The following is a 24,290-nucleotide window of genomic DNA, read 5'->3' as shown; positions in this document are numbered from 1 at the left end:
GTCTCAGTTTCAGCTGATATTTCGTCTTAACACTTTGCCGTCCGGCGACACCACAGTGGTGTCGTGAGCGTAGTATCGCGCAGTGGCCGGTGACAGCACTTTAGTATCGTTTTCATTCTGTTGGAGTTTTGTTTAGGTAACAATAATTTACACACGTCAACAAGTTTTTTGTTTCTGTAAGTACTTGTGCACTTTCATCATGGTCGACGAAAGAGTCGATACGATTATTTACGATCAATGCGCGGACGTCTTGTCTGACGTTCCGGAAGACTTGGTCGATTGGGAAGAAGACAGTGGATATCAAAAAAATGAAAGAGAAGCAGAATCGTCGGAAGATAGCAAAATACATCCAAGAAGAATTCACCGAACACTACGGTTGCGAACTGATTCGGATGAATCATACGAAGAACACAAACTATGATTTACTGAGGACCAACACTAAAGTTGAAGGATCTCCGGGTCCACACATATTTCCCAAAGATATATAGAGCATCGTGGATATCGTAGAATTATATATTGGGAACGATCTATTTGAATATATTAGCAACGAAACCAACAGGTATCACAGTCTAAATTGCAATAGAAGGAAACTGGATTAAAAAAGTGCCAAATTTGTCGACGTTACGGGATGGGAACTTAGAAAATCGTTTGGGGTTGCTATCCTTATGGGAACTGTAAAAGAAGCAAGGATCGATGATCATTAGTCAACGAATTCGTTGATAGACGCACCGATATTTCGCGAAACGATGTCCTGCAACCGATTCAGATAAATATTATCATTTTTGCATTTTTCCGACAACAACAATAAATCGGATACTGCCGACCGGCTTTTCAGAGTGCAATTCGTAATTGGTTATTTTTCCAAAAAGTTTAAAGAAACGTTTAATCTAAGTCAGAACATCTCAACTGATGAAGGAATGATGCCGTGGAGTGGTCAGCTAAATTTTAAAGTTTACAATCCGTCGAAAATTACGAAATATGGCATGCCCATTCGGATGCTGTGTGATTCGAGTACGAGATACATTTCCTCATTCAAGATATATTCCGGTGCTGAACAACCTTTAGCAAAAACAGTGAAGGAACTATTGACACCTTATTATGGAAAGTTGCATTATCTCTACATGGATAATTATTATAACAATGTAGAACTTGCAGAGATGTTACATGAAAAGAAAATTCGAGTTTGTGGAACGATACGGCGAAATAGAGGATTTCTGGAAAAATTGAAACGCGCAAAAGCTTGTCATTAACGGAAAGGTGGCAAGCGGCCGGCGACACGCCAAGTACTCCGAATTAGCGCTGCCGGCGCCAAGCGAATAAATTTGTACGAGACGTGCGGATGGCAAAGTGTTAATTGAACCCCGTAATTTCTCCATACACATTCTTCATTCTCATATGTATTATTCCGTTGTTTGCCATTCGGTAGCCAAGGAAAGAATAACGCCACGTTGGTCCTGCTTGAACGCATTTGGTAACAACGTAGCCATAGCTCATGCTTCCGCATTTACTGCACTGCGCGTCGGAAAGACACGAATGACGTATTGATCGCTAGCCTATATGTCGGTGCTTATATACCGTATCGAAGTTGCGCTACGTTGCATAAACGCTCCAGCAACGCCGTCAGAGGGAAAATTTTTTAGTGTCCCTTATATAATCAGCAACTGTCCACAGGTTTTTAAGTTTTTATTCAATTTACGGACCACAGTCTTATAGAAGACGCATTTAATTTCAGCCTACTCCATCGGCCCGAAAAGTTTTGAGATAGTATTCATAAAAAATAGGAAAAAGTTAAGATGATGGTTTTAAAGCTGTAGGTGTACTACGTAGTCTTCCATAACTTGAGTACAACCCATAGAACGTTCATACAACTATTTGAAACTCTCAGAAAATATCTCCTTTGGGATGTTGTTCAACTCGCGAGCACAACTAGCTTGAACTTACGTTATGTCATCAAAACGTCGACCGTTCATATGAATTTCCGCACTTTGCCGTTTCTAGGTAGGTTCGTATTGATAACATAAAGTCTCGCCATCCGTGATGGTGTTTTCCAGATGAGAATTATCCATGTTTCCGATTTCAATCAAGTCATAGCAGGCGTCACGCGTCGTTACTTTCGTTCGGAAGTCAAGCTGTGTGGGATAAACTACGCTCGCTCTTTTCTATTTTCAAAACAATCTGGACAATGTCTTGACACATTGATTTAGAGACGTTGCTTCACTGACATATGTCACACAGCATCGCTGACTCACGTCCACTACTGAACACTTCCTGCTCACAACCGACTAGCTGAATCCACATCTGTCAGTTCAGCCTGCCACCGTAGATACCGTGACAGGAATCAAATGAGTCTTGGAACTTTTTAGGTGGACGACGTATGATCATCACCTTCAAGACCAGAGACAAACGATTTTCAATCACATCCAGCTAAGGTATGTAACTGTGATGTAAACAGAAAATTAACTCCTGTTTCATCAGACCGTGGCCCACAACTGGGATAAAGACATACAGGCCTTCCTGGGTCACTGTAAGTATGCCGTAGCTTGTCCATCGGCTGCGTTCAATAACATATAACCAACGTTAAATTTCAACCAAGTATTTACTGTTCCTCATTACTTAGCACTCCGTCTTCAGGCCACAAGTGACCTATCGGCATCATCCGACTGCCGTGTCATCCTCAGATGAGGATGCGGATAGGAGGGGCGTGTGGTCAGCACACCACTTTCTCGGTCTTTATGATGGTTTTCTTTGACAGGAGCCGTTACTATTCGGTCGAGTAGCTCCTCAATTGGCATCACGAGGCTGAGTGCACCCCGAAAAATGGCAACAGCGCATGGCGACCCGGACGGTCACCCATCCAAGTGCCGGCCACTTCCGACAGCGCTTAACTTCGGTGAGCTGACGGGAACCGGTGTTTCCACTATGGGAATCCCCTTGCCTTCATGACTAACGGTGTTTCACAATTCATATTATAGGCTTCTAGGATTACAGAGGGAGAACTGGTAGGTAGAGTTTTGATAAGGAACCTATGTCCGGAAATCTACTGTTACGATATAACATAGATTTGAAGACCGGATCATTTTAAATCGTCCCTCTTCACGGCAACGCATGTATCGAGGTATCCAGGATCGGGGTAGTCCACTACATAATGCGAAAGGCGTTGTATAAGTAATGCAACACATTTCTTTCTGAAATCAGGTTGGTCTCAGTCAGGATTGATTGGAGCCCACTCTCTTGACTACAAAACACTATTTTTCAACATAATCTCTGTTCAGTGTGACGGCCTTAATGCCACCTTACAGAGAGAGCCTGGATGTCCTCATGGTCGACGTCGGAGTCAACATCTTGCTGCAACTTATCTATTAATAATGTACTGTCAGCCGCAAAATGCATCCTTCATTGAGCCCAACAGATGAAAGTCGGAAGGTGCCAGATCCGGTCTGTTGTGTGGAGGAGGAAGTTTTGTAGCTCCTCTCGGGTGCGCATACTTGATGTGAGACATTGTGTTGGCATAGGAAACTAGAAGTTCATTTGTTTTTTTATGGCGACGAGCACACTGAAGTCGTTTCATCAGTTTTCTAAGGGTAGCACAATACACTACAGAATTGATCATTACAACACGAGGGAGGACATCAAACAGAAAAACCTCTTCAAAGTCACAGAAGACCATCGCCATGATTTTACCAGCTGAGGGTGGAGCTTTCAGATTTTGCCTCGGAGGAGAGGTGGTGTGGTACCACCCCATGGGTCACCGTTTTGTTTACGGTTTGAAGCGATAAACCCATGTTTCATGGCCTCAGATCATTGCGACAAAAAATTCTCACAATCAGCCAGACTCGTTAGGCGTAAGCAATGCCGCACGGATGGTCCTTCGTTGCTCCTTGTGGTCTTCTGTTAGGTGGCGAGAAACTCAACGGCCACACTCCTTTGAGTACGCTAACTGGTGAACTAGTGTGTCAGTACTACGAACAGAGACGTCTAGCTTACCAGTGCTGTGTTTTATTGTGCCTCGGCGATCGTATCGAGTGGTCAGGTTTTCTCGACTTTGTAGCAATGATGACAGATACGTTCCCCAACGACTCACCGTGTTCACTGCGAGGTCTCCGTAAACATTCAGCAAGCGCCTATGAATAACTGCGCTGCTCCAGTTTTACTTCAAAAGAAACTCGATGACAGCTTTATGCTCGGAACACACCTCCGCTACAGAGGCCATTTTGAAGGCTACGTATAGTGGTGCCACCTATTGGAACATCATGAAATCATAGGAGCTTAAGCGGGAATATTCTATGATGTCCCACAGTACACTCAGCATTTTTTTTTTTCAACCGAAACTGGCCGAGGGAAAAAAATGTTGCTTTACTTATTGAACGCCGTACACGTTTTGGTCTGACTACTACAGTTGCTGCCAGAAACAGGTACGATCGCAATAGAAGGGTTGACTCGTGTTCCAAGGACGCGAACTAGAGTTTGTCGACCATGTGGTTGGAAGCAGGCACTGCATACGTGCCTTGTACAGCGAACAGCACTGTCATCCCGTGCAGCAACTCCTGTGGAGCTCATTGACTCCGCTGTACGCATGTCGTGAAGCGAGAGATTTGAAAGGGATCTGACCTTTAAACTTATTCCCGGACATGGGTCCGTTATCAAAACTTTGTCTACTAAATTCCCCGTACAGCTCCTACAAGCCTGTAGTAGGAGTTGTGAAACACTTTGTCTTACGTCATACAACCCCTCATGGGAAGAGCGTATTAAAAAGAAATCATGGAGGCAAGGCAATATAAAATAATGTCCACATTACTCTAGGCTCGAAGTAAACCTGACATTATGCATGGCGATCGCAAACTACAGGTACGAGTGTGACGGAAAAAAATTTTCGCGCCTATGTAATTCTGTAACGTTATGACAAATGCACAAAGGTTAAATTTCCGAGCAGTACATTGTACACCACAGCAGCATTACTGTTCACATCGCCACAACAGGTATTCTAAGAGGCAATCATGCATCTCCACGTGGAACGCCTGGAAGACGAAGTACGTCGAAGTTACATGGGTCAACACTACCAACTAGGCCAGCTCTTCGGCAGTAAAAGAGAGCTTATCTGGTAACGGGTTGCAAATAATGTGGTGACAGGTATCAATACGTTGGATGAAATCTACACCCACCGCAGCTACTCTGCAAATCACGACGAAGTGCTTGGTAAAGGATACAGTCCACTGTATTAGTTATCGGGGTTTCTTCCCTATCCAGTCAGACATGGAGGGCGGAAAGAATGATTGCTTAAACGCTTAGCACACTGAACTCGCATTCGGAAGGAGGACGGTTCAAATCCGAGTTCGGTCATGCAGATTTAGGTAAACTTCGATGGCGCTCATGTCACTCGCGCACACGTTGGACTGGAAGAACGAGTTGTACAAGGTTGAGTACGACTCGAGTACAAGGTTATGCCAAAAGTCCCGCCAGAATGGTGTAACCTGTGGGATTGTCTTAAGTGTCTTATTATCTCTGTCATCTTAAACGTGTGCAGGGATAATCAGAATTTTATTTGCAGTATGAAAGTGCCATCAGTATTTTATGCTTTTTCATGATTTTTCGCATGAACATTCGTTCACTATCACTGCTTGGATAGGTATTGTTATATACATTGATTTGTTGCTATATGAGGACGTCCTAATGGACGAACTTGTAATTCTAACAAAACACATTGTTTCTTGTACCTGGTAACGTATCACTGATAGTCAGCGAGGTCACTTAATGATATATTGTGAATCGCAATTACCGTTTGCCAATTTCATATCAGCCTCCATAAAAGATGCATACGATTAAGTAATCCCCCTGACCACTTTACTTAAGTAGCTTTGAATTTTACATTGAAATTGAGAGCCTCGGTCACACCATACTTATTCATGTCCATTTACTATTTGTCTCATGTTTCGTTAAAATTGACCGTTCTGAATATTGATGTTTGCGAATACTTGCTTGTCTTACGTTCTTTTTGTGGTTCGTAATTTCACAAAAGGTATCCATTCTACAAATTCGCGTTGAACATCAATGTAAGTGCACTCATAATTTTTCATCTTTAAGCATACGTTGTATTTACATGCGAAGTCTACCCTCATGACGTCACACCACTCCACAACCTTCGTATGTTGTTCACTCTATAAACGGGACTGTGAACCATGTAACTTACTGACTATTTAACACCAACTGAATCACCAGGATCTTATCGTCTTCATTAACTTCATTCGTTCGAAAATTTGACTCGAGCTTTTGAGAAGCTGATCCAGTGATTAGTTCTGTGTCCTCCTCTTATGCACCAAGCACAGAAGTCTTACGAGTTCTCAAAGGTGCCTCGAAGCTACGCATCTGATTAACAACTCGCTGACAGAACGAACTAAACTCGGCATTTAAAGAGAAACTGGATAGTTCAAAGGCAGTGGTAAATATTTCTCTCCATTTCGCAGTAACAGGCCGAACTGTTTGCTCCCCGACAATTCCTAGCACTCTAGAGCATTGTAGTTCATACACACCTTTAGAAGCTATTAATCTCTGTGTGTGGCAGCAAAGCAGAATATCGCACCAGTCTTTTGATGAATATGGTGGCAGCTACCGAAAACTTATGGATGTTTCGTGCCAATAAGGTCTTTGTGAACAGCAGTTATATTCCTTAGTTGGCTTACATGTGTCCACTGTATTGAGTGTGGGAAATGTGCTTGCATTAAGAGGCACTTACCGTCTCCTTGAATTAAATGTGAAATTACAGGAGGTGCCTCGCAGTCTTTGTGCCAAGTGAAGGTCGGATACAGATACTGAGTCGATTACATGCTGAGGACGACTTCACCAGTAATGATATTTACAATGCAGATTTATTGTATTTCTGTGGAATAAATGCAACATGGTTTGTGTTTTGAGTAATTTGTACTGTGTTAGTCTCCATCTGAGTGAGGATCTCTTGGAATCATTAAACACTAGCAAACATAGCCACAGTATAAAGAACTAATGAGCACCTGTAACGCTGTAACTATTAAATATCGCCTCTGTCTGCTAACTTAATGTAATTCGAAAAGTAATTTTTTTTCTTTATCGACACATTTAACAGCTGGTCTCACAGTCTGTAAGGCCTGTCGGTCGATTTCTTACAGTGTGTGTGTCTTGGGTGCTGTGCGTTGACAGGAACGCAGACTTGCTGGAACGCTGCCTTGGCGGGATGTTGCTTGGACAGAGCCTCTCCATAGGCGCCGTCGCCTGCTTCCAGATGTTCCAGGTCGCCATGGTGAGTGACAACATCCAGCCATCTCTTCGATTTAACGTTTCGCCACTTGCACAGAGAACCACTCTTTTATTGGATCCAAATGAGAGCAGTTCTCCCTTTGTGTATTACAAGGATTACACAGCAACATAAAACTTACAAAAACACTTACACAACTGCAGTTGTGCCTTGAGAATGTGTAAAGAAACTGGTTCTCTACTTCTAATTAAAAAAAACCACTTAAATAATAAAACATGACCTATAAAAGGAATCTGATTACCCCTGTTAGTAATGAACGAAAAAAAAATTATGTAATTCAGTAAAAATTATTATATAGATGCGATAAATAACTTTAACGGGAGCCAAACGAACAATTACAGTCAATATAATCCCTGTAAACCTGCAAAAGTAAAAACAAGCTATTGTAGCGGCCTACATAGACATCGCACATCTGCTAGATGCCCACGAAATACGCAATTTTGTTTTGAAGCTGACAACCAATGAGAAAATAGGTGCAGTTTTCAAGCGGTAACGGCGGACAGCATCAACTGGTAATATACGTAACTTTATGGTAACTAATTTTACTCCCTCCAAAAGAAGTTACAAACAAACATTAAAATAAAATTAGAGTGAGTAGAAAAATGTCTGGGAAGAATTTTGAAGGAAAATTATTAATTGAACTTTAATTTGGAGGGTTTTCAACACTGTCAACAAGACGAAATAATGGAAAGAATATTTATTGGGACAAAACAAAATTACGATATTGTGACAGTACTTTTAAAATAGTTAATTTAACTGCAATTGTCTTTAATTTTGAAATGAGAGAAAGGGTAGTAATTTTCTTAACTGTTGCTGCAGGCAGGGCGATGACGTCAGCGGTGGTCCGCGCAGACGATGTGTGAAGTGAATCCTGGTTCGTGGCGTGAAGATAATGATAGATCCTCCTGTTTCATTAATATTCCAGTTACGGCGGTGGTCCCCGTCTGCATTGTAGTCGAATGAGCTGGCAGCACTGGCGCGATAATAATAGTTCCAGTATGTGAGTTGTCGTTACGCGCGCGACATTTAATTATTAAAAGTTTATTAATCACGCGGTGCGGGTGGGTCGTAATTATGCAATGTCTTTAGTATTTACGATATATATCCGGTTAATGCCAATACTTCGCACAGTTCTTTCACCGTGTTGCCACAGGAAAACAGTCACATTTGTTCATCACTATAACAATTCGTTAAACATCAGTTCAATTTACGTCGTCGTCTTTAAGATAGTTTGAACGATATAATAAATGTTTCTTGATCAAATCACAGCACTATTCTTTTACTTAACATTTTGGTTTGTTCCACTTTCACAGTTAGTGTCTCCAAACGACAATGGTATCTGATACATGGCTAATTGTCACGAGTTCACACAGTTTGTAAAATAGTCACCGCAAACACTCGATATACTTTTCAGGTTTTACTGTGCACTTAATAATGCACAGACTCTTATTAACACAGCAGACACACTGTAATTAATTGTTCCTCCGCGTATCACCGCCTTTCACACCGAACTTTTCAACGTTTTTCACCCACGAACCGACCACGTACCATAACTCGCACGCTCTCTATCGATAGTTGTTCGCTCTCTCTCTGACACAGTACTTCTCCTGCCTAACCAAAGATTTACAAAGCATATAGAACCAGAACATTCATATTCGAACAATACAAAATATAAAAAGGTAGCAAAATGAATGAAGAAACAATGTGACGTATTAATAAATAAAGAATAGTTGAAATGAATGATACATGCGTACTATGACAAGGCAATGCACAAAAGAAAAAAAATATTATCGACTTTCGGGGAAAGCAATGTCTTTACAAATGACGGGGTGTGCTCCTGTCGAAATATCTGCGGTGGTCGGCGACGTCACCCGGCAGCAAACCCGTAATTTATTTGAACGCTGTGATAATCTTTTGCGCACCAACGTTAGTCAAATCCTTCAACAGTGTGGATGTCTGGGTACGATAATTCTTATGCAAGTTGACTCTCCTGCGCACACTGCACAGCCAGTGAAGCAGCTGCTGCAGAGCCATTTCGGAAATGCTGGAGTTATCAGCCGTCATTTCCATACATCCTTATCTTAAGCCGTCTGACTTCTGGCTGTGGGGTTATCTCAAAGATGTTCCGTTCTCCTGTTGCGAAAGTAACTGAACTGAAGGTACTCATTGCGCAATGCAATCTGAGCATAATCCCCGAGACACCCCCATCTGTTGTGGAACATGCTGTTTCTCGATATCAAATTTTGGATAGCATATTTACTACGGCTTGCGCCAGTCCAACGACAGTTAGAAACCGATCTCTTTTGATTTTATGCAGTTTTCGGCCCCAGGACAATTCAAAAGCGATGTCATTTTGCTTTTCATGCTGTTTTTGGCCTCAGGACAATTAAAAACCAAATTTTCCCATGCGATGTGGTACGACTTTGGTGCGTGGGCTTATCTAATTAACAGTGCCACGACTGTAGTCTATCTAACTAGCGCAGCTATGCATGTTGATCAGTAGGGATGGCGTAATGTGCGGTTCCGATCATTGCCGTGGTATTGCAATTCATCTGTCATTTGAAGGTGATCCCATTTACTTTGAGACGCTTACAACGCCATAATTGGTAACATTTTCGCTTTTTTTATTCCGTGACGTTTCTTCCTGAGTCAAGAACATGCTGTCCAAATTTTACGTCGTTCTAACCAGTGGTTCTCTTTCTACTGCGTTTCGAAAGTGGAACTTTGATTGTGGACACCTCGTACTTACAACTCTCCTCTGAAAAACACGAGACCGCAGACCTTCCATGGCCTTACTAATTGCTTATCTAGCCTGACCAGGAGCAACACATACCAAACATAGACTAGCTTAGCAAATTTGAAGTCATGTTTAGTATTATCAGAACCGAAATGGTTCAAATGGCTCTGAGCGCTATGGGACTTCACATCTGAGGTCATCAATCACTTAGAACTTAGAACTACTTAAACCGAACTAACCTAAGGACATCACACACATCCATGCCCGAGGCAGCATTGGAACCTGCGGCCGTAGCGGACGCGCGGTTCCAGACTGAAGCGCCTAGAACCGCTCGGCCACAACGGCCGGCAGACCCGGAATGGATAAAGGAAAAGGAGAAGATTGAAATGATACTGAAGGTGGCTGTTAAGAAAAAACATAAGTTAAATGGAGAACTATGATGACAAGGCGTAAGGAAAATTTCTGTGGGAGGGGTCTGACGGGAAAGAGCTGCACACAATTTGGGAGAGATTGTTATTGTGATATAATGTGGACCATTAGCTGTCTTTTGATGTTTAGAAGTAACTTAATTTCTCTCATAATCTTTGAAGAAGACTGTTGGAAAGTCTGGATTGTGATGCAGAAAATTATTTAGAAATGGTAATGCTATATAATGGTACAGAGAGAATTTTACTTTGTTGAGAACGAGTATTTCATCTGTGCTGTTCAGACACTGGAGTGAGAGTAGAAGACAAATAAGGGAGAATGCTGTGATTGGGAAGACGATAGAGTGTGATAGCCTCTACGCTTATCGACACGTGGCAATGATAATTGTTCGTAGGCTTGTGTGATATGTTTTAAAAAGAAAGTCACAAATGTATCGTAAACAAGCAATCATGATCAGCTGCAGGCCATGTGAGTTTTCGTAAGAAAGTCCTTGGAGAATGGCATCACAATAGTTAGGAATGGGGAAATACACTCCTTGAAATTGAAATAAGAACACCGTGAATTCATTGTCCCAGGAAGGGGAAACTTTATTGACACATTCCTGGGGTCAGATACATCACATGATAACACTGACAGAAACACAGGCACATAGACACAGGCAACAGAGCATGCACAATGTCGGCACTAGTACAGTGTATATCCACCTTTCGCAGCAATGCAGGCTGCTATTCTCCCATCGAGACGATCGTAGAGATGCTGGATGTAGTCCTGTGGAACGGCTTGCCATGCCATTTCCACCTGGCGCCTCAGTTGGACCAGCGTTCGTGCTGGACGTGCAGACCGCGTGAGACGACGCTTCATCCAGTCCCAAACATGCTCAATGGGGGACAGATCCGGAGATCTTGCTGGCCAGGGTAGTTGACTTACACCTTCTAGAGCACGTTGGGTGGCACGGGATACATGCGGACGTGCATTGTCCTGTTGGAACAGCAAGTTCCCTTGCCGGTCTAGGAATGGTAGAACGATGGGTTCGATGACGGTTTGGATGTACCGTGCACTATTCAGTGTCCCCTCGACGATCACCAGTGGTGTACAGCTAGTGTAGGAGATCGCTCCCCACACCATGATGCCGGGTGTTGGCCCTGTGTGCCTCGGTCGTATGCAGTCCTGATTGTGGCGCTCACCTGCACGGCGCCAAACACGCATACGACCATCATTGGCACCAAGGCAGAAGCGACTCTCATCGCTGAAGACGACACGTCTCCATTAGTCCCTCCATTCACGCCTGTCGCGACACCACTGGAGGCGGGCTGCACGATTTTTGGGCGTGAGCGGAAGACGGCCTAACGGTGTGCGGGACCGTAGCCCAGCGTCATGGAGACGGTTGCGAATGGTCCTCGCCGATACCCCAGGAGCAACAGTGTCCCTAATTTGCTGGGAAGTGGCGGTGCGGTCCCCTACGGCATTGCGTAGGATCCTACGGTCTTGGCGTGCATCCGTGCGTCGCTGCGGTCCGGTCCCAGGTCGACGGGCGCGTGCACCTTCCGCCGACCACTGGCGACAACATCGATGTACTGTGGAGACCTCACGCCCCACGTGTTGAGCAATTCGGCGGTACGTCCACCCGGCCTCCCGCATGCCCACTATACGCTCTCGCTCAAAGTCCGTCAACTGCACATACGGTTCACGTCCACGCTGTCGCGGCATGCTACCAGTGTTAAAGACTGCGATGGAGCTCCGTATGCCACGGCAAACTGGCTGACACTGACGGCGGCGGTGCACAAATGCTGCGCAGCTAGCGCCATTCGACGGCCAACACCGCGGTTCCTGGTGTCTCCGCTGTGCCGTGCGTGTGATCATTGCTTGTACAGCCCTCTCGCAGTGTCCGGAGCAAGTATGGTGGGTCTGACACACCGGTGTCAATGTGTTCTTTTTTCCATTTCCAGGAGTGTATTAGTGTCTCTATGAGCTTGTTCTTCAGCTCGAAAGGAAATCCCTTTCTATACTTCTGTAGTGATATGGTAGGAACGATCCCTGTATTTGCCTGTAGTAATTTAGAGGAATCACGGAAAATCTGAATCAGGATATCCGGATGTAGATTCGAGCCTCCACCTTCCAAAATACAAGGCCGCTCTATTTTAAAAAGTGCTACTCATTTGGTTCATACCTAGTGTACATTTATTTTTTATGTATCAGTTATTTAATAATGTAAAAGGCTAGTATCACACTGTTCATTCGTTTCTCTCTACCAGTCACTGCACACTGCCAACACTGCATACCCTAATTTCCACTATGTGTATTGCAACATCCCATTTATTAGCCTGCAACAATGAGTATCACTCTATAAAATGTGATATATTGAACTCAGAAAGAGGATAACGTGTTAGTATTATACACCGCATAGCTCTGGGAGTACGTCTTTACAGAAAAAAAAGGAAAATATGTAGTGTGAAAATGTTACATGCAATGATATATCGGTAAATGTACTCACATGGTGTATTTAAAATACGCTGTGATTTGAACTCATCTTTACAACGAACTCGACTACTATTTTTAATTGTGATTCTTGGGGCCCTTTTCTGAAGTTTGAATACTATGTTCAAATTGTGTGTATTTATTCTCAGTAAAAGAGTTCCATATATTAGAATTGAGCGGTCCTAGGCGCTACAGTCTGGAACCGCGCGACCGCTACGGTTGCAGATTCGAATCCTGCCTCGGGCATGGATGTGTGTGATGTCCTTAGGTTAGTTAGGTTTAAGTAGTTCTCAGTTCTAGGAGACTCATGACATCAGCAGTTAAGTCCGGTAGTGCTCATAGCTTTTGAACCATTTAAGAATTGAGTGTACATATGAACATTATGTAAGTAAAAGCCACTGGCTGTAACACAGGACACTAATGAAACGACTTTAATGACAGGTCGCTAAAGACATAATATTTGCAAGTATCACCTAGTGTTCACAGCATTTCAACTGAAAATCAATATTAATTTTCTGTTTGTTACATAGTCTATGGAGTGCAATCTACATTTAATTTAACACTGCCATTTTCCCTCTTCAGACTGAAATGCACGGCATTCCTTTCCTTTGTGTTCAATGTCATTTTATTGTATATTGTCCAATTGTAAACTCTCTCGAGAGTTAAATATGTCTTCTCTGAAGTGAGTTCCCTTCTTCTCTCAGTGACTATAATAATGCCATAGTCAGCAAAGAGAATTTTTCCTTATGATAAATACTACTGGGAAGTCGTTGCCCTAACATGATACGATGAGAAACTCATTAATGTATTTTGGTTCTAGTTAGTGTTTTACTGAGAGCTTAGAATACATTTAGGCATCTGTTATCTCCATTCTTTGTAAGCTATCCTACGAGCCTTAACTACATCTCTTATTCTTAATGCTTCTAGCTTATTTAGCAGAATCTTATAACCAAGACTGTCAGCGTTCTTAAAAAGATATAAAACTATGCCTCTGACACATTCATCTTTGTCAATAGCATCCACTAACACTTTTGTGAATCCTACTGCGGCTGTTTCCGTTCTTCTACCACTATGCAAACTAAACTGCGATACACATGAAAGGTTGTACTTATTCAAGCAATTTATTAATTTGTCTTTTATATCTTATTCTAGTATTTCTGAGAATGGTAACCGCATGTAATTTGACTTGTAGTTTTCCATGTCTTCTGCATTATCTTCCATTAGCAGTACAACTCTTGCCTGTTTTAAATATTCTGATGTGAATGTTTCGTGTGTGTTAGTAGAGCTTGCATGCTCTACATTGTTCGTTTCAGCACACACGTTATTAGCTGACCCTACCGACTTTTAATTTTTTTAGATTTTGTACAGTTTTACTGAGTAATTACTTAGATGTGATATATTGGAATCTGGGAATTTTCGTTGTAATTTTCCTGCAGCGTTTTCAAAATGCACATTCACCAAGTTTGATAGGTACTATGGATCATTTATTACTTTATCCCCCTTCTTGATCATTAAATTATTATGCCTTTGTTTGGCTCTCCTTGTTTCCTTATAATGACTTCCTATACTGTCTTGCTTTTATTCCCTGTATTGCGTATTAACTTGGAAGTAAATGCATTTTTGCAGCGATTAGCACCTTCCTATAAATCTTTCTGCAACTCCAATAGAAATTTAAGAGCTCTTAAACACTATCATTCCTTTTAATGGAACTGAGGTATTTAAGGGTTTGAGAGTACTTATTAACACCTGCTGTTATCTACTTGTTTTTGTAAGACATCGTTACCGATGTGGGCACTTTTGGAGATGTCTTTCCAAAGTTAAGTTTAGATCATGTTCAGAATTTAAAGAATTTCGCATTTACATTGATGTCTCTGTACACTTCCCAACTTACTTTGCTGGTTCTCTGAAAGACCTTGTATTTTGATTTCTGATAAATGTCTTTTGTAGGACTGCAGCATACTGACTTTTTTCCATACCCAATTTTATTGTTATTATTTTTTGGTACAAATGTCCTGACCGTTCAAAATCCTTTACAGACATGTCACACTTATCCCTGTCCATATTTGTCGCCTCTCGGTCGCTTATTAATGTAATCATTCTAGTAATTCTTGTTGCACTATTGACTAACAAAGTTATGCCAAAAGTCGGAAAGATATTTGAGCGGTTGCTACTAGTTTCATTTATAATACTTGGGTTTTTGTTTAAGCCTCCGCACAAAATTATTTAGACTTTCGCACTTGAGACAATATCTTCTTTTTCCGTTAATTTATCGGATAAGGTGTCCAAGTTACCACCGGATGATCTATATACACATAAAATGATTAATTTATTAGTGACATCAAGTCGTGTTAATTTAGCAGCAGATGTTTCAAAGTGTTTGTCGTCACTTACGGTACTAAGGGCATGTCTTGATGAAAACTTTGTTCCTTTTCTAATATAACTGCTTGACTCTCGAACCTTAGCAGTAGTCATGCAATAAGGGTTTGTCCTGCCATAAAACGGTAATATTACATATTACATTTCTGTGTCTCGACACCTATACTTACTCTAACAAACTACTTAGAAGTTAAAAGATAGTATCTAAATTTCAAATTACTGCATTTCATTCTTTATTGAGCGCACATTATGATAAACGATTGCTAGGTCTGTGAAATGTGCAATGTTACTTTTCCAATAGTTTCTTTCTATTTGTGAAATGTAGTATGTGTGTCATTTGGCATGGCAGAGTCAATCTCTCAGTGATCGTTTCAGAATCTTTTAGACTGCTGGAATACTCTTGAATCAGGGAAACGTGCTGTCTTCATTTATCCTAAAAAAGACCGACATCGCCTACCAATGGAAACAGATATTTGTCCATGCATGATCCGATTCATCCCCATTAATTGATTCGTTTCACTTCCCTAAAGGTGCGATTAATGGAATACAGTGTATGAACGAAATACTTAGAAACTGGCCCACTTTAAGGTACTCTTAAGCTAGTGATGGAATTTGTTTTGCTGTCTGTAGCATTTTGTTATCTGATTCTTAATTGCAGTTATTTCACAGAGTGCAGACGGTCTACAACAGATTGGAAAATTTGGCTGCTATTTGTTTGCCATGCTTGCGGAGCTCTTTATCTACTGCTGGTTCGGGGACGACCTAATTACAGAAGTGAGTCACTCAGCAGTCAGTAACTCATATGAAGTATCATACAGTTTTACTTTGCACCATGGTTGTTTTAGTGAAAAATTTGCTTCATAGTGAGAAATAGAATATGGAACACACGAAACTGATGGCAAAAAAGTGTTTTTTTTATCTGTTTGACATGGTTGATTAAACCTATTTAAATTATTCAGAAGTAAAATTTCAGCACTGAAAATACTTCTTCATACGATTAAATGCCAACTATTTGACTGTAACTGTGAAAGGGAGACCAGTTTTGAGACGCCACAACTGTGAATATCGTAGGATATTATATTTGATTTGATGTATTTGGTGGAAATTGAAGTGAAATATTTATTTAACAGCCACCAGTGAAAATGCTTTATTAAGACGTACTGGAAATTAAAAGCTCAGTATGAAATGCCACCTGTGTAGGGAGTTTCTCATTGTTGTCACCCTTTTAATACTTCCAGGTAGAAATTCTGCTTGCCCCTTCCTTAAATGGTTTTATATACTATCTGATTCCCTCCACTGATGATATTTTATTATAAAAGTAAATCCACCTTTCACAGCAATCACAATAAATAGATTGAAATCGAAGCTACATTTACAAAACATACTGTGATTTCTGTATTGTGAAATTATCTTGTTTTAACGGAGTTTGTATATGCACAGTTTTACAAGTCAGTGCTATTCATATAAGAGTCATTTTACAACAATTTATTTATAATATATGTTGGTAAACCGTTAGCATTATAGGTTACAAATACGTTGCCATACTTTTTATTTGACAGCTAGTGATCTACTGAAGTTAGATAATTTGTCAAGGTATGTGGTTACCATTTTTAATGACCTTCCTATTTTATGATTCTTGTTATATAAATGATATTTAACAATGAGAGTTGATATCTCGAAACTGGTAATGTCTGAATAAATAATTTTGAATGAAAACTGTTGAATAAACCATTGTTACCGATTTCCATTTCAGATATTCATGTTTAATGGCGCACATCTTGACTAACATCAACACACTAAGTCCAATCCCAAAGGTAGCTAACTCTCAACACCGTTACAGTGCATATTTATCTGATTTACATCCTCATAATGGCGCTAGTAGCGCCACTCTTACGCGAATGGCGCGAAATTTGAGTAGACGTCATCTTTCAGATGTAAAAACATACCTACGAACTTCCGTTTCTCTCGCACTATTCCTTCTTGGTGACGCGAGATTTTCCCCGTCAGTGTAGTTTGGGCGAGAGTATCAATCTCGTAATTATGGGTGTGTTAATTTTCAGAATGTAATTTTTCTAGTATGGTTCTGACCGTGAAACAAAGGATATCACGGCTTCTGATCAATTTACATGTTATTAGATCCATTGTACGATATAGGTCTGCCAGAAATATAGTAACTGATTACGTTTGCTTGCATCGAACAGTTACGTATGTGACCGTCGTCATTAGTGGAGCGGGTGCTGGTGTAGGGTTGCCAGACGTCCTGGTTTTCCGGTTTAGTCACGATTTTGTAATGCCAAAGTAATACTCTCATACCGTCTATTTCTTCCCAAATGGTGGAGTGGATTTGTATTTTAACTTTCACTGTTAAGCAAAATAATGATATTTTTGTTTCATTGCTGCACCTACCAGCCTCTGATATTAACTCTTGCCTTGGAATTTAGTTCAGTTAAGACGTTGCAGTTACATGGTTCTCTGTCAGAGGCTTATTTTGCTTGTTCATATTTGCGTGTGTCTTTAGTGAGCTCCAAATGCCAAAACTAAATTGTTCCTTTCAAGACAAATATACAGAAGAATGGTCTTTCATCAAACGAGGAAGACATGACATGAAGTGGAATGTGGAATGTGTAAGTCATATGTTTCCATTTAACATGGAGGAAGGGAAGATATACAGATCATTTAGTCAGCCAAAAGCATAAATCAATCATGTGCTATGCTAGCACTTCCAAAAAACTAGACAGCTTTTTTATTTCAAAGTCATCGAAACAGAGGCAATCAGTACCAGCAGCGGAATTAACAATATGTTATCATACCGTTAAACATAATATTCTTGGAAATCTGTAGACTGTACTTCTAGGCTAAGCTCCAATCTTTTTAACGATTCTGTCACAGCGAAGAGTTTGACGTTGGTCAGAACCAAAACAACAGCACTTTTGAAAAGAGTTTTGGCACCTGACGTTGTCAGACAAATATTTGACGACCTTTCACTGGTCCACTATTATTTTATAGCTACAGATGCGAATAATCACAAGGTTGAAAACCTATTTACATTAACTGTCCAATATTTTACACCTCAGAATGGCATTCAAATGAAATTGCGTAAGCTAGTTTCGCTGCCAAATGAAACCACCTCTACAATAGGCACCTACTGCATTACTGCATTCGAAGAAAATAAAATAGATTCTTCGATGACAATGCTAACACTAATTTTGGAGGAGTGCGACGAGCAGGTACAAATAATGTATTTGCTAGACTGAAAAGTGGATTAAACGAAAATCTCTTAGGAGTTGGCTGCCCTGCTCAGATACTACACAGTGCCGCCAAGACAGCCGCTGATGTGGTGAGTGTTGACGTAGAAACCTTTATAATTAAACTTTTCAATTACTTCTCCATGTACACAGTTTGAACGGAGTGTCTAAAGGAGTTTTGTGTGTTTGTAGACATTTAGTATCATGCATTGTTGTCACATTGAAAAACAAGGTGTTTCGCTTTGTTTGTTGCTGTAGAGAGAGTACTGATGTTCTATGATGCTCTTAAATAATTCTTCCTTTAGAAGATAAGACACCTAAATTTCTGACAACTCTCTTCCAGAATCTGTTAACGGAAGCGTATCTGTGGTTCCTGCATAGTCATTTGAGCGTGTTTGAGAAAGCAGACAGCAGTGTTATACAAGTAGCTGCTATTGTGGAAAATACTAGCAGAATCATAGAACGCCATAAAGAAAGTTTTATCCCACTCAAAGAAATGTCTCTCTTGCGGAACAGCGAGGTTACATTGACTAGTGAAATTCAAAAATTTCATGTTGAAGTAGAACAGTTACATGAAACGTGTACAGCTCATTAGAAAAATGGTCACCAAATCTCAGTGAGTTTTCCATTTTTAAATGGCTGTTGCTGGACACAGAACCTAAGTGGAGCAATGTCACAAGGATAAAAACATTTGTACAGCGTTTTCTTTACTCGAGCTGTGCACTAAACCACAAATCAACCAAAATAGTTATAACTGTGGTAGTGAATCATGTCAGGAGAAATAGAGTTATTAATTTCGACAGATTGGATGCGAAGAACAGTATTCTCAGTAGCCGAATCTGTGTGAATTCCAGGCCATAATGTAAACGTGGAACGAGTATTTTCTCTCATGAATGTGCAATGGACTGAGAAACGAAACAGATTACAAGTACCAACGGTCGAAGCAATAATCAAATGTGTTTTTAATTATCAGATGAAATGCTCTAAGTTTTATGAATACATCATATAGCGGAAAGATCTTCTCTCCTAAGCTCAGAATTCGGATAAATATGAGGCTTAGAACAACAAATTATGTGAACTTTGCACTTCAACATACAGTGTTTCAGTAGACAATTTTGTATCTCGTATTAATGTTTCAAAATAAAAAATTCTTGTGTTACCAGTACTAATATTGTAAAATGTTATTACCATTGAAATGCCCTCCCTTGGGTTCTGTTATTAATTGCAGTTTAAAGCGTTCATTTATTTATTTATTTTACTGAATAAATTGAATACAGCAGTAATTTGCACAAATATTTCACTTTTTTAACGTTAAGAAAAGTGTCCCGAAATGTTCCGGTTTATGGTTCACAAGTTACGGCCGTTTGTAGTTAATTTTAGAGAGACGTCCCGGTTTGATAGCAACAAATTCTGACAACCCTATGCTGCTGGACTGTTGCAGAGCGAGAATCTGGCCGTGGCAGCATACGACGCGGTGACGTCACTGCAGGGATGCCCCGTGTCCATCAAGAAGTCGCTGCTGCTGATGATGCACCGCGCGCAGAGACCTCTGCGGATCACTGCTGGAGGGTTCTTCCCCCTCTCCAGGGAGTCATTCGTGGCGGTGAGGAAGATTAAAAATAAAATATCTGTAGCACATGCTTGGGGATGTATTTTAGTGCTTCCTGTATTTTTGAAAACATACTACGTCAGGAACAAAAAATGGTTCAAATGGCTCTGAGCACTATGGGACTTAACATTTGTGGTCATCAGTCCCCTAGAATTTAGAACTACTTAAATCTAACTAACCTAAGGACATCACACACATCCATACCCGAGGCAAGATTCGAACCTGCGACCGTAGCGGTCACGCGGTTCCATACTGAAGCGCCTAGAACCGCACGGCGACACCGGCCGGCCCGTCAAGAACATTTCTAAATTAAGGTTAACGTCAGGAATATGGAAATGTCCATTCATTGTCAAAGAAAACACTATAACATATAACAGCACAATAGAAAAACACAAAAATATACAACTTTTGGTTATTAAATTCCTTATTCTAAGTAATTTCAATTGCAAAAGTCTCACGCACATCGTCCTTTATCGTAACGTGAACATTCAGTTCAAAAATCAAATGTGTGTGAAATTTTATGGGTCTTATCTGCTAAGATCATCAGTCCTAAGGTTACACACTACTTAACCTAGATTGTTTTAAGGACAAACACACACACCCATGCCCGAGGGAGAACTTGAACCTACACCGGGGCCAGCAGCACAGTCCATGACTGCAGCGCCTTAGACCGATCGGCTAATCCCACGCGGCTCGCATTCAGTGAGTGCCCACATTTCACACATTACACACATTACCCATTGTCCCCTTGCTTTGTCCTGCAAACATTTACTGAACAGAAGAGTCAGTTGGCATCTTCATTAGTGGGTTAACTATTGTCCGGAACAATACTGAGTGTGGACGAATCATCACTAAAACATCATCCTCACAATCAGATGATTCTTGGTTTCTATGGTTTGGTGGCCTCTATTTCTTTGTCTACGGTTTATTTGTTGCTGTCGGTGATACTTCAAGAGATCTGTTGTATGGCGACGAGGTTAAGGCTGCTGAAGAACCTGCTTTTCTTTCCCTGGTGCCTGGTCTCTTCTTTATTTACGAAACTTCCAGATGTGGCCGAAGATGTTCCCCCCCCCCCCCCCCTCCAGTCTCCCCCCCTTAAGTAGTAGCCTTTTCAGTTTTAGAAGACGCAGCTCCTACAGATGCTTCATTGTGTGGAACTGTTGGCAACTAAATCTGCATCTGAAAAATATGAGGATTTACTAGGTACATTCCTCTCACCCCAAATCCACTTACTGCTATCTCCCCTGTCTGGCACTTGAGGTAGGTCTTCCAAAACAATTCGGCGATGTCTATGCTTGTTACTGGACATGCGTTTTCCTTCATCCGTACGTACACACGCTCAGAGTAACAGGCCTTCAAAGGACTCGTGAAAGTTTTATCCAGCTGTTGCATCTTGTGGAAGGCATGGGGAGACAGACACAAGATGCTGACATGGTTTTCGCGTCCGAGATTTGTAACATCCAGATTTCTGGATTGGCTGTAATTCGCAGCCAGAATCAAAAGCATCGGTGATTCTGCTGTTGGCTTCACCTTTCTCAGGAAATGTTGAAACTAATAAGTGAAGAGCTGGCTTTCAACCCACCTAGAGGGATGGCATGCGAGAATGGACATTATCTGTTGCTGCGGTTCTTACAAGGGAATATATCATGGGTGGGACAAAATTTCCTGTAACACCCATGCAGGTGAAAGTGGTCACAAATGATATACCATCTGCAGAAGAGATGCCTCCTACTTGTGGCTTTTCTTTCCGAAGAAGGGAACTTAGCTCTGCACAAGACTTAGACCAGTTTCGTCAACAATGTACATTCTGTCTAACGGAAATCTGTTTATCTCTATGTCTTGTGAAGCCAGAGAGAAAAATATTGCCACATTTTCTCATGTGAGTCCTAGAGAACTATTACATGAAGTTACTTTGGACTTTATAATCGAAGTATCCTTTTTGTGCCGCTTTAATAACAGACGTAACCACGCTCTTCGAGCCCAAAAATGCATTCTGGATATTTTTGCCTTTTGCAGACTGAAATGCCATCTGTTGAAGATCCTTTCGGGTAAGTCCAAAAATTTACTTTCAATTCTCATGCTGTATTCAATCAGCTGTTGTTCTTGTTCGGGAGATACAACAGTTTTATGTCCAAGTTTGGTCTTCGTGGCTAAATCAGCTGGTAAATCTGATTTTACTAGCCTAAATAGAGTGGCCATGGGAACTTGGTTAGATTTGGCTGCCTTCAGTGTACCCATCTTTTCTTCTGTAACATATTTAATCGCTGTTTGTGTAGCAGACTCATCCCACTGCTTTCCAGCTCCTGAAGACATTCTGAAGCAATACCTATAAATAAAACAAGTTGTGGATAGGGTATAAATATAGAATAGTAAGGTACAAATGTGGAATGCTAATATTCCGTATTAGTGACAGAGCCATCTTGAAATTTTGAAATGTGAATATAATCAAAAATTAAATTTTAAAAAGGCAACAAACACCCCATTTTAAAGCTTAATGTATTACCTAAATGTCTGTCTGGAAAATATATTAATAATTTATGTATTATGACAAGAATGAAACTGAAAACAACCAGCCTGCAACAATTATTCTGTATATAGGTTGACTCTTACAGAGAAGCCAGCAGCAACCAGCCGCTTTTTATAATGCTGTTTATTTATTTAATCAGCGCCGTTACCGGTTTCGAACCGACAGGTTCATCATCTAACGGCTTATTCATATTAAGAGACATTTTACACGTATCTTAACGGCAACAAGCCGTCTGATATTGAATCTGTCGATTCGAAATTGGTAACGGCGCTTTTTAAATAAATAAATAGCATGATAAAAAGTGACACTGTAAGAGTCAACCTATATTTTGTATATAGCCACGGACTCAGAACGTCAGTTCTCGACAAAACAGCAACAATTATTCTTACTAGTCAATTCGTTAAAACAACTCTACTTACCCGTATTGGCTGCCAGCTGTAATATGAATGCATCCCAAAGAATTTTACAGTTGCTAAGGTTTGTTTATAAGCAGTTTACTAGAGTACAGCAGTTATAGGGCGAGAAATCATAGTATTTCTTATTACTACCCCTATACCACATTTATAACTCTTCCTCCATATATATATATATATATATATATATATATATATATATATATATATATATATATATATAGGCGACGACAACCAACGATCCTTTCTTTCAGTGCAGATGCACACCATGCCTGATCTCTTACGGGAATCAGGCACTGAAAGTAAGGACTTCACGGGTAGTGTCGCTATGTCCGTAATGTGCAACAGGCCGGGAATTTGGGTCGGAATGGAAACTTGCTCGGATGGCCGGGGCAATCAAGGCGACCGCTGACGTAAAGTGGGAACTCCGGGTTCTAATCCCTGTCTGGCACAAATTTCACATGTTATCATTGATACATTTCAATTCCCAGATGCGGCTAACATAATCAAAACCTTAGTTATAAGGCCGGTGGATAGAATAAGGCATCTCTTTCATTTATATACACCAATTATACACATGTTGTGATGAAGGGAGTTAGAGAGAAGCGTGCAAAGAAAATAAATTATCTCACATTTCACAATCGAATAGAAAGAGTTCATAAAGATGACCAAGTACAAAAAAGGGAGAAAAGATGCAAGGATAAAAAAGTAAACACCATAGACAATGTTTTAACCTATTCAAAACTGAAACCCATGCGAGCTCTGTTTCACATCCCCAGATAATGGCATACTCCAATTGGAGCAAATATAAATTTGAAAGCGGGAAAAGTATGCTGGATGGTTTTGAATTGGCCAGCTGTTAAGAAAGATGCCTTAGACAAAGTACGCATAGCATATTGAAATAACATTTTTCATGTGCACATCTCGATTAGGTCTGGGCTCAAAGTTATTTCTAGAATTCGAAGATCGGATAATACTGTAAATTCGAAAGAATTCATGATAATCATCGATGAAACGCAGCACTGGTAGATTTAGTGTTTTATAGGTGACTTCTAAGATGCAAGACTTTTTCACAGCTGTGTTGATGCTTTGTCCAGTAATAATCCCATACAGTCTATAAGGGAAATTCCAAGGACAGCTCTTAGACTTCAAACGCCTTATTTAGAGACAAGCAGATGGTTATGTGGAGCATGAGGTGTT

The 24,290-nt window shown here is 40.8% G+C and overlaps 1 protein-coding gene across 1 annotated transcript in view; it reads left to right on the top strand.

Moving 5' to 3' along the window:
• Window positions 1-22,202, top strand: part of LOC124620125 — a 50,742-nt gene extending 28,540 nt beyond the window's left edge. Inside the window, exons 3-5 of the mRNA XM_047146796.1 lie at window positions 7,168-7,267; window positions 19,983-20,144; window positions 22,167-22,202. Coding sequence (XP_047002752.1) covers window positions 7,168-7,267; window positions 19,983-20,144; window positions 22,167-22,202 — 298 coding nt within the window. The remainder of the gene's footprint in view (window positions 1-7,167; window positions 7,268-19,982; window positions 20,145-22,166) is intronic.
• Window positions 22,203-24,290: the final 2,088 nt, after the last annotated feature.

The sequence above is a fragment of the Schistocerca americana genome, chromosome 6, assembly GCF_021461395.2.
Source record: "Schistocerca americana isolate TAMUIC-IGC-003095 chromosome 6, iqSchAmer2.1, whole genome shotgun sequence".
In the NCBI taxonomy this organism is placed as follows: Eukaryota; Metazoa; Arthropoda; class Insecta; order Orthoptera; family Acrididae; genus Schistocerca; species Schistocerca americana.
Note: the sequence above shows the minus strand (reverse complement) of the source record. Positions and strands in the feature narration are given on the sequence as shown.